This window comes from Arachis hypogaea, chromosome 5, assembly GCF_003086295.3.
Source record: "Arachis hypogaea cultivar Tifrunner chromosome 5, arahy.Tifrunner.gnm2.J5K5, whole genome shotgun sequence".
Taxonomy (NCBI): Eukaryota; Viridiplantae; Streptophyta; class Magnoliopsida; order Fabales; family Fabaceae; genus Arachis; species Arachis hypogaea.
In genome coordinates this window covers 104,170,076-104,181,625 of record NC_092040.1, presented here as the reverse complement: position 1 = coordinate 104,181,625, position 11,550 = coordinate 104,170,076, and the positions used below count along the sequence as shown (strand labels likewise).

The window sequence follows — 11,550 nt, the reverse complement described above, 5'->3', positions numbered from 1 at the left end:
ATTTTATTGTTTTTCAGAATAATTATTAAGTACTGTTTAGAATTTTTGTTCTCTAATCATCTCTATAAAAAAATACGGTAAGCCTTCTTTTTTGGTAACAAAATATGTTGGCGTATTTCTTTTATTAATTTGGGCGTATTCAATAAGATAAATATACTAAGTATCCAAATATTTTTGAACTAAATTTTTAACTAAGTTTGCACACTTCTTCTTCATTTTCTCCTGTTTTTTCTTCTTTTTCTCCTGCTTCTTTCTTGTCCTTCGTATCATTATTATTGTCATCTTCTTCCTCTTTTGCGCGCCTCTTTTTTCAACCTCGTTGTCACTATCACTACTGTCATTGTCATTGTTACCGCTGTCTTCTTCTTCTTGATGTTATTGTTGTTATTCAATTTTTTCTTTTCATTTTCTTTCTCCTCATCCTCTTTTATTATCGTTATCATCCTCCTCATCATCTTCATCTTCTTCATCTCCTATAAACATTAAAAAAACTATAGCGCCGAAATTTTGATACATAGCACATAATTTTGGTGCACAGCACACAAATTTTAGTATACAGCACAAAAATTTTTGAAAGATCTTATATCCAAATCATTGACACTCAACCAATAAAATATACACATCACAAAAATTTTAGTGTACAATACAAAAATCTGAATACATAATATAAAAATTTTGATGTGCAGTACACAAATTTTTGGAGAATTATATATTCAAAACATTGACTTATCCAATAAACAGAATACATTCGTAGTAAAATTTGTGTACTAAGTGCAAAAATTTGTATACTATATCAATAAAATACAGCAAATAAATTTTGGTGTACAACATACAAATCTTGATACATGACACATAAATTTTGATATGCAGCATAAAAAATTTTGAAAAATTACATACTCAATATTAATTCACCCAACTAACAAAATACATTCATAGCAAAAATTTGTTATATACAAAAATTTGTATACTATATTAATAAGTTTGTATTATATGCAAAATTTTATGTGTTATATTTTATAAATTTGTATGGTGCAAAAAGTACAAAAAAAAAGAAAAATAATAAATATGTCTACTGTATGCTCGTTTTTGTTTTTTTTATTGAATTTGCCCTAATTTAATTGGACTTAATTACAAAAATATTTGTACATATATATAATTTCATTCATTTGATAATATTGCGAATATTGCTGCTTATTGTATTGTAAACCCAATTTACTTAAAAGGCCAACAACTTTAATGAGGGTTAATTAAAAGACAGGATCCGAGCTTTAGGTTAGATGAATCTGGGATCCGGGTCTAAGTTTCTGGTGTGCAATGCCCACAAAATATAGCAGGATCCAAAAATGTTAATTAACATAAAACTATAAAAGTGACATATGTATATTTAGCTAATAAAAAAGGTTTACGTTCATAAAACAAATCAACTATTATACCAATTATTATGTATTTGTGTTTAATATATATGTTATTTAATTCATTTTAATATATATTTATATAAATAATTAATTTAATAGTTAATTTTATATATATATGTAGTATGATTGTTGACTAAAAAAATATTTTACTTTTTTCAAGGTTAATCATAAAAATTTGTTTTAGCATTTTAAAATTATTTATAGGATATTTTAGTTTTTTATTTTAAATTAAAATTGTTAATTGCTAATAGAAGCAAACAATCTTAAATAATTCTATAAAAATATTTTAAGAATAATGTTATACATCCAACTTTTTTTGTTAATAAAATCTAATCAAATTAGTCTAGCATAATAAAAATTAGTTATAACTAGCATTATTCTAAATCTTATTGTTTAACTTAGTTAGATTTAGTTCATAAAAAAAATTTAAATGTGTAGCATTACTCATATTTTAATAATTTTAAAATTATTACTTAAAAGGTATTTTAATATTTTTTAAATTAATAACAAAAAAGGTATGTTTAATTTTTAAGTAAACTCAGTGGATATTTTAGTTTTTTTTTAAAAAATCAAATTCAAATTTTAATTTGTAATATAATTAAACAACTTTAAATATAAAAAGATATTTTAATTTTTTTTACTATTATTCTTAAAATACTATTCTTTTAAGAATATTAAAAAAATTTTAACCCTTTCAAAATATTAATCAAAAAATATTTTAGTCTTTTATAATTAATTTGAAGGATATTTTAATATCAAGAATATATAACATATTTTTAAAAATAAAAAATATTTATTCATATAGATTCTATGATACACGTCAATTTTTATTAACTCATGTATTTATTATATCCTTACGTATACCAGCAGCAGAGCAAGCACCTAATATCTTTTTAAGTAAGCGGAAATAAAACAATATTATTATGTTATTGGACCTCATGCAAAGGATTTTAAACAACACCAACAACATTCTACGTTACCCTTTTTTGCTTTTTCACATGCCACTTTGCATCCATGTGTTACCTTTTTAGTGTTTTTGATGGACAGTTAGTTTTTCAGTTTCATTTCTTTGTAGTTGGTAGTATATGCTTTAAATAAAAATATTATTTATACATTAAAATTAATTATTAATATATTTATATATAAATATATTTATAATTTAATTTATTTTTAATATATATTTATATTTTAATATGTATTTTATACTTAATTAATTTTAGTAGTTAATTTTAATATTTTTTAAATTAAATATCATCTAATGACCAATATGCAATATAAGATCTTGCACAAAGGCAAATCACGTTACTATACAACAATGATTGTACTTCAAAATTTGTTTAATTCAAGAGGCAATCAAACAATAAAAATAATAAACTACGATCTAGAACAACACTTTAGTATGCTATAATGAGAATTTGATTTTGTTTATTCTGGTAAGTTTTGTGTCTCTTAGTATTAAGCAAGGAATATCCTATCTCTAGAACCATGTTAAGGAAGATTTTAAGGCTCTATAAAATCTTGTTCATCAAAAACTTGTTATCGCATGACATAAAAAATAAGAGACTTATGGCTAGGAATAATGTAAAACATGTTACTGCAATGTTAATAATTGGCGTGGTCATTTGTTCAGCGATTGCTGAAATCCATACAAGTCAAGAATGGCCTTGGACTCCAGTTTATTATGTTGCATCTACATTACAGGATTGTCTTCTGCAATGTCGAATACATTATCATTTTGATGAGAGAAGTTTCCATCAATGCGTTCTTAAATTCTATGCCACGATTGTCAAGTAATATAGTAATGGTAAGCATCTAAGCTATTGCATTATTAGTTTCTGTTATAATCATTTTTAAAAATATTACGAGTATCGATCGAGAGATCAGTTTATTACTGAGGAAGTACCAAGTTATTAGGAGCAATTCTAAATTTCTAATGTTGGTTTTTATTTTAATATGACGTTAGTATTTGTGAGATGATATATTATGATTAGTGATTTGAAATTAAATATGAGATATATTATTTCAATGTTTAAAAAGTGGTGGTTTTGTTGCGGAGGATGGCGGCAATGGCAGTGGGTGATTGGCGTTGGTGGGTGGCAGCAGTGGGGAAGAAGTGGTGGCTGTGATTGAGTCTTGTAGAGAAAGGAGGAAGAAGAGAGGTGACGCAAATGATTTAGAGTTGAGGATATAATAGTAGAAATAAAATTAAAAAAAAAATTAACTATTTTTTACTAAGGAAATTGACCAAATCAGTAGAATGAAAATTAATTTTAAATATTGGAGATCAAATTAAATCAAATTAAATATAGGCATATTTTTTAAAATTTTCAAAAAATATATTTTACTCCTATATATATATATATATATATATATATATATATATATATATATATATATAGATAGATTTGTTTAAGAATATTTTATCCATATATATATTATGTTAATATTAAAATTAACTATTAAAATTAGTCACTAAGGTAAAAATATATATTGGAATATAAAATATACACTGAAAAATGAGTTAAATTTTACATGTATTTATATATAAATATATAGTGACTGAATTTGGTGTGCAAATAGTATTTCTTTGTGTGTGTATTATATATATATATAGAGAGAGAGAGAGACAAACACACATTTGTTTAAGAATATTTTATATAATAACTAATAAGTTCTTAATTCTTGTCTAGACATGGTAGGTCAAAAATTTTGAAGTAGTTTCTCAATTATTGAACTATAAGAAATGCAATACAAGTTTCAATGAGATACTTAGGCAATCATAATACTTCTTAAAAGTTTTCTTAATAACATTAATTAAGTATTTTACAAGTTTAGTTTAATTTAGCTTTGTTCTTTTCTTTTAAGAACTAGATTATATATTTTTGTTTCTGTGCCTTCATTAATTTGAACTAGTAGCAGTGTACAATTACAACCACTACTGTAAGGGGAATATTATCACAAATTTCGAATACTTGTATGTAATCTATAATAACTTCACTTGTTTTTGTAGGCCTGTTACATTGAAATTCAAGTATATCCTACAATAAATTGAAGAAGATTCGAGCTCTTTGATTATATTGGGAAGTGATTCAAGCTGCTGATTTCTGGTGTTTCATGATTTTGTTTTTGATGTTTACTTCGCTGTCCTATGGTTTACTTATCCTTGAATTTCAATGGCTTAAAATATTATCCAATAAAATAATGGCCACTAATTTTATCATATCCCATCCTAGTTGAAATTTACACAAATATGGTATTGATATATGAAGAAACTGTTCAGGACTCTAATTAAACGAGTGTGAATTTCAGTGTTTATACTTTTTGCTTATAAAATACACTACATATTCAACCATTAGCAATAGATAATATGATTTATGATCTAGCGTGTGTTTTTTCACAAATTTAAGGGTAAATCACTGTGACTCTTCTCTGCTTATGGTTTCCAAGTAAATCGCAGAAGCTGTTTTCTTTTTACTGTGTATTACATGTAAATCGCATTGGCTTGTGGTTTTAACGAATTTACGAATATCGCAGCTACCTATTGCGATTTACCGCAAAACACAAAGCAAAAATGTTTTACGGTTTAAATACTTAAATTGCATCGACATTTTGCTTACTTCAGTTATTTTTCGAATTTCTTGTAATCCAGGGCGATTTACTAACATAAACTCTACATTTGTTTAAAAATAAATAAGTCATAAGTTAATAATTTGGACTTCATTCTTTTTTAGTAATAATCCAAAAGCAACTCTTATTTTTGCTATTCAAATTTATGGGTTTCTGATTCTTAATATCAATCCCGACCCGGTATCATATAAAAAAATTGAGTAATACTTTTAGCATTTTCAAGAAGTAATTGATTAAATAGTTGGAATAGTTGTAATAGTTAACAAATGATCGGTAACTTTTGAATTTCAAATTAGATAAGGGTTCCCACGAAACAAAAAAGAGGGGATCCCTCTTAGGAATGATATTTTTTTGTTATTAGGATTCCCTTTCACATATAAATTGGTGTCTTTTTTTGGATTTTTATTCATTCGGGACTGACGGAGCCCATTTACTCCGAAATTTAGACAAAAATGGAATTATTACTCCCGGATCTTGGGTTAATACAAAATAAAACAAAATAAAGATGGTGAACTTAAATGGGAATCATCACGCCACTAGTTGTATATCTCTACAACTGATTTTATGTATACTTTGGTTGTCCATGGTATCTCCAATTCGATAAATTAAGAATTAATTTATGGTAGATCTTATCTCCATTTAAAAGTCTGCCGCTTGTCAATGAGTACTCCATGCACAAAAAAGAATTCGAACAATTTTATACATACTTTAGTGATATTATATTATTATGTGAAAGCTCAATTAGTGGTAGAAATATACACAAAGTTTGCTAGGCATCCGGCTAAGATACCGACGAACTTGAGCCAACTTTTTAAATTTCAAAAAACACGCTTTTCATTGTCTTCTTTGTCCTCCCCCTGGAAAAAAAATCCCGAAACTTGGGAAACAAGCATCCACTCATTCATTTACTAAAAAAAAAACATCCAAAGTCAAAGAAAAAAAAAAAAAAGAACGTACACAAGCGGCTTTACCTACCTTGTCTATGGAGTGCTTGCAATTGCGACTGCTTCATGCAACGACCTGGAGCGTCAACAAGATGGTGTTGGCAGAAAGATTGGCGACACAGCAAGAGGTGCTACATAGGGAGGGATTGATTGTGCCGATGATACGTTGCACGGAGAGCTGCGCGTCACGGCAACGACGAATCGACGCTGGGAGGACAACGGCGAGGTCCAGCGCACTCCGCGGCAATCTCAGACAAGGGGGCTCACGCCAAGTGGAACTCGACCTCAAGGATCGAACGCGCCACTCACGGCGATGAGGATTCCACGCAGGCTGGCCCGGCACAGCGCACAGAAGAGTGGCGGCAGAGTCACAACCGCACCGGTTATGCGATGATATTCAATAGAGGGTTACGTTACAGTAATCCTAATTTTGTAGCACTAATCCTAATTATTTATAATTTTATTTATTTTAAAATTTAAAATCCTATTTTTAAAAAGAAGTTCAAATTAGCTGATGATATAATTCCTCTATACTTTCTCAATATACGCTTTGGTCAATTAGACTTTTCAACTGAAAAGATTCACTCTACGTATCTGACAATGAGATACTATAATTATCTCCATACAAATTTTCTCCTAATTCCGGTGGACATTTATTAACAACTGACCTAGTAACTTCACGGCCCGGCATGTAACGTATTATTTTCCCGTTGAAAGTTTAAATACAAAGATGTTCACAAGTAACGTATTCTGGATTCAACATAATCAAATTTATCAAACTGAGTTGTGTTTACGCATTAAAAAACTGGAGATATGAAGCAAAAGTTCAAAAATAGCGGAAAATGAAGGTATTGCAAGTGTTTGGTTAAAGATATGGTAGTACAGACGTTTTTTCCAAAAGCACCCTTTGTGGTGATCTAACAAGTTTCCCTGGAAGCTAGAAACAACCCCGAACCAACCCAACCCAACCCAGCTTCCCCTTATAGTACAGAAAGGAACACCAAAATTACTATAATTTTCTACAGAATGCCTATGAAATGAAGACAACAGCTCTTCTAAAGGACCTGTGATGATGACCGGTCAGGACAAAATGTCTTACTCGCACTTGATGGATCGATATATGTGGCGGACAAAGAGTAAAGCCGCACGGAATCCGACAGTTCCAAGCATCAAGAAGAAACCATAGCATATGCATGCCATGTATCCAAAGAAAAATGACGTCTGCATGAATCCAGACATGTCCGAGCGAGCGTAGTAGTAATACAGACAGTAGGCGTATATAAATAAGCCAGTTGAACCACCACAGAGGAATGATCTGTAAGGAAACAAGAAACAAATTGGTCAAAGTTAAGTAAGGTAAAAGAAGACCATAAATTTGGCATACACTCGGTCAATGAACTGCATGTATTAAATTTTGAAAGCATAGAAAGTTACAAGTGAACTACCAACTAAACCTTATCTCACTAGGTGAATATCAAATATATGTGCATCAAATGACACTATATGCTCTGTAATAGATCATATCCATGTTCAAATAACTTTATCTAAATCTCTTAACAAATCCGTTTTGAACGCGCATATTACCATCACAATAAGGTCGAGATAACTAAACACAATAGAACAAGGAAAGAAGAATGCTAATCCATGAATAATCACCAATGTCATTTTAAAAACTAAACTATCAAAATAAAATTGGTAAAAGCCAATAAGGTTATGGAGTCTGCATTGTTTGTAGAAAATCATCAACAGCATTATTCCTATAATTGTCTTCAAATTTTTATGCATATTGACCATTAAAAACAGCTCACTTTCATTTGAAAAAACTGTTAATCAATTTTAAGAGTTAAAAAAATAAAAAGGGGGGGAGGGAGGGGAGAGGGAATGAACCCATATACCTCAATTCAATAACAAAATAATACATCTACCAAGAGACAGCTAATTCAAAATTCAGTCCACACACCCCATATTCACGACTCACGAGCTATCAAGAATATAATAAGCAATCAAGCCATGACCATAGAGGGAAAGTTAACAGAGAGAGAGAGAGAGAGAGAGAGAGAGAGAGAGAGAGAAGAGGAGGGAGGGGGGGGAGGACAGTGATTTCATACCTCCACCACCACTCGTGATCCTCAGCAGCAAGCTGGAAGTACGTTAATGCCACAGTAATGAAAGCAGTAACAATCAAGAGAATGATGAAGACAATGAACAGTATACTGTAGATGGTGTAAATCCTGTGACCCCAAACACTGGCAAATATATAGTATAGTTCAATGTATATTGCACTGAAGGGCAAAAACCCGGCCATTGCCATCTGGGGAATTGTTCCCCGATACCATGGCAAAGGTGGAATCTCCCTTGGATACTTGGTTGTACGGCAGGGAGCCTGAAATTCAGCCTTGCTATTCTTCCCAGCAATCCCACCCAACACAAGCAAAGGAGATGTGACAAGTGTCCATATCAGAACTATAACCACAATTGTACCAAATGGGAGGGCTGCAGTAGCATTGTAAACAATTGCAACAGTGTTCAGGAAGCAAAATGTGAGAAACAATGGTCCACAGAAGAGGCATCCAGTCAATAGAAGATTCCTAACCTGTCATGACAAAGAAACTAGAATATAAATGGCCAGTGCCAAAAAAATGCCGGTTCAGTGGGAACTGGATCAAATAGAAGGGAAAATTCACAGATAAATACCCAGTTTGATCCTTCTAATTGACAGTAGAAAGATGTTGCTGTATAGCCAGCAATTCCTGAAGTGAGCGCATAAATGACAACAAGTGCGGTAAACAGAGCACCTCGGTTGTATGGGTAAAAGACTCCAACAAGTGCCAAGATGAATATGAATACCGTACTGCAAAGCATGCAGTAATGCGAATTATTGATATGAAAAATTAAAAATTAACTTCCCTGAAGTGAAGCTTCTAAATAGAGACATTCAGAGGGGCCAAAAGAAACTCACAGGGTAAACAATTGGGTACCAGATCCAAGGGCAGCAGCAAATAGAGACTTGTATTTTGGAAATCTAAATACATCTCCATGAATATATTTCCAACCAGTCTCTTCTTGGTCCTCAGCAGCTTCCTCATCATGGGCATACCTATTCAGAAATGAATCAAGGATAACACCTACGTATAAGTACCTTAGACAAAATCAATAAGCACGCATAAAAGATGGTGTAAAGATGCTTCATACTTGACAAAGTCATTCTTAAGGACCCGCATCAGAATTGTTGCAAGGAAACCAGTCAGCAGCAGGACCGTCACACATGAGTTGATAATCGAGAACCAGTGGATTTCCAAATGATGGGGTAGCGATGAAGATTGTGAGTACTTATCCATCCGCTTCTCGAAGGGGGTGTTAGTCTCCTTCCACTTCACAGTATACAAGAACTCCACCTCAACCTCATTATCCTCCGTGACATCCACAAGTGCATTTGGATCCGTTCGCACATTGATCTCAATGACGCGATCATTGTTATAATATATGTCAAAGTGAATGTGCTTGTACAGGTAGTACTTGTAATCACTTGGATCCTTTCCCTCCTTATCAACTTTTCCAATGAAACCCCAAATGGGCAAGTCATCATAGTACATCTGGAAGTAGTAGTCTTTGCGAACTGCTGCTCGGAACTTGGCGACATCTTCCTTCTTCAGTGTCTTCTTGCAAACTGGCACGGAGTCCTTATCCTGCTGGAACTCTAACTTGTAAGGAGCACTAACCAAACGGTCACCGTTTAAGACCTCACCAAGAGCTTCTTTCTTCTCCTTCAAATCATCTGTAACCAAATCCAAATACAAAACCAAAATTAAAGAAATCACAACCAGTGTAAAAGGAAAAACAACTGATTGAACACTTAAAGAAAGACCTGAGGGGGAAAAATGAAAAGAAAACCAACCTGGCAGGCAGAATGGTAGATCAAAATATCGATATGTCTCACTGAAAAAATTAATGGGGAAAAAATAAATTATTATAAATAAATGAATCAACTCATAAGCCACCGACAAATTCAAAAACTATATAAAAAAGCACATTATTACCAAAAGTCGAGGTATTTGAACCAACCAAATTATAAATCTACACTAAACATATTCAAACATTCAGACATTTACAAAAGAACACACATTTACCAGAAATTAAAGACGTGAGCTTATAAATCTCCTACAAAAGTACAAATCCAAAATGAATCCATAAACAAAATCTACATAGATACACATTAGAATCAAACATATATCAATACATCAGTTAAAAATCTCAGCACACTATTACATAAATCTACATTCTGCAGCGAATTCAAACACTAATTTTGAATGTACAAATAGAAACGAAAAGCAAGTCGTTCACAACAGTTGAAGCTAGAAAATACAGATCCAGTGGCTACAAAGCGAGATCAAAGCTAAGCAGAGAAACAAACGAAGTTCGATAACTGAACCATAAGAGCCACACTGAAGAGCTAAGAATTTTCCAAGGCGGAGAAGAATTTACAGTGGAAGAGATCAGATCGGAGTTACCTTGGGTTGTGGAAAGGGCCAACTTTGTTTGCGTATAGAGGGACGATATTTCCTTCCTTGTATCTGTGATCTGAGGAATCGGATCTGACGGTGGAGAATGAGAGGAAGGTGAGTGAGAGCAACAGAAGAGGAAGCAGGTGATGATTCTTCCTCATTGTTGTGTTTTAGTTTCTTCTTCTTCTTCTTCCACCTCTTCGATTTACGAAGAGAAGGGTCAGAGAGAGAAAGAGAGAGAAGAGAAGGTTTGAAGAGAAAAGACGAAAGGGAAGAGAAGAAGCAAAGGGGTTAATAAACACACACAAAGAAACGAAGCGAAGGAAGAAGGAACCAAAAAATAAAATTGAAGGGGGTGAGTGAGGTGACACAGACTCACCGCCACACTCTTATGCCTGATGTTTTACCTTACCCATTTCTCCTCCTACCTTCATTTCTTAATTTTATTCTCTTTAATATTTTCATGAAAATTTAATTTTGATGCCGATTAGTTCAATTACATTCATCTTTTAGATGAGTATTAATTAATGCCGTCAATATAAAATAATTATTAAAATTTATTATTTTTTATTATTAATTATTTATTAATATTTAAAATTATAAAATAAAATATATTATTAAATTAAAAAAATTAAGTTAATAATTAATAAATTTTGATAATCTTTAAATTATTTCTTATAATTTTATTGATGTGACAATATGTTATATAATTATATATATATATATAATATAATTATTTTACACTAATAAAATATTAAAATTATATTCTTTTTATAAATATTTTGAATATAAAAAATATTCACAATAATATAATAAAAATATAAATATTTAGTGTTTATAAAAAAATATAATTACTGTATAAAAGTTTGATTATTTTAATAATTTATTTATTTTATTAAAAAATATATACACATAAATATATTGTAATTATTTTTGTTATTAATAAAACATTTTTATTTTATTCATTTACTTTTTAATACACCAAGTTATTAGAAGTTTCGAACAATTTTATCTCTTCATTGGCATATAGGACGCTACGGAATATGGTCCTAATCTCTTTTT

General features: G+C 30.9%; 1 protein-coding gene and 2 long non-coding RNA genes across 3 annotated transcripts; 1 reads left to right on the top strand and 2 right to left on the bottom strand.

Moving 5' to 3' along the window:
• Positions 1 to 2,823: 2,823 nt before the first annotated feature.
• LOC112799822 (uncharacterized) lies at positions 2,824 to 4,767 on the top strand. Its single transcript, XR_003201227.2, has 2 exons — positions 2,824 to 3,219; positions 4,426 to 4,767. It is a non-coding gene; the product is annotated as an uncharacterized lncRNA (long non-coding RNA).
• A 953-nt stretch (positions 4,768 to 5,720) lies between these two features.
• On the bottom strand, positions 5,721 to 6,412 carry LOC140184753 (uncharacterized). The gene is made up of 2 exons (XR_011882369.1): positions 6,018 to 6,412; positions 5,721 to 5,919 (listed from the first exon to the last, which is right to left on the bottom strand). It is a non-coding gene; the product is annotated as an uncharacterized lncRNA (long non-coding RNA).
• Positions 6,413 to 6,756: 344 nt separating this feature from the next.
• LOC112802411 (transmembrane 9 superfamily member 3) lies at positions 6,757 to 10,982 on the bottom strand. The gene is made up of 7 exons (XM_025845625.2): positions 10,495 to 10,982; positions 9,882 to 9,922; positions 9,179 to 9,761; positions 8,946 to 9,083; positions 8,681 to 8,837; positions 8,095 to 8,579; positions 6,757 to 7,301 (listed from the first exon to the last, which is right to left on the bottom strand). Exons 1-7 carry the CDS (start codon positions 10,647 to 10,649, stop codon positions 7,082 to 7,084), a joined length of 1,779 nt encoding a protein of 592 aa, XP_025701410.1. The 5' UTR covers positions 10,650 to 10,982; the 3' UTR covers positions 6,757 to 7,081.
• Between the last annotated feature and the right edge of the window lie 568 nt (positions 10,983 to 11,550).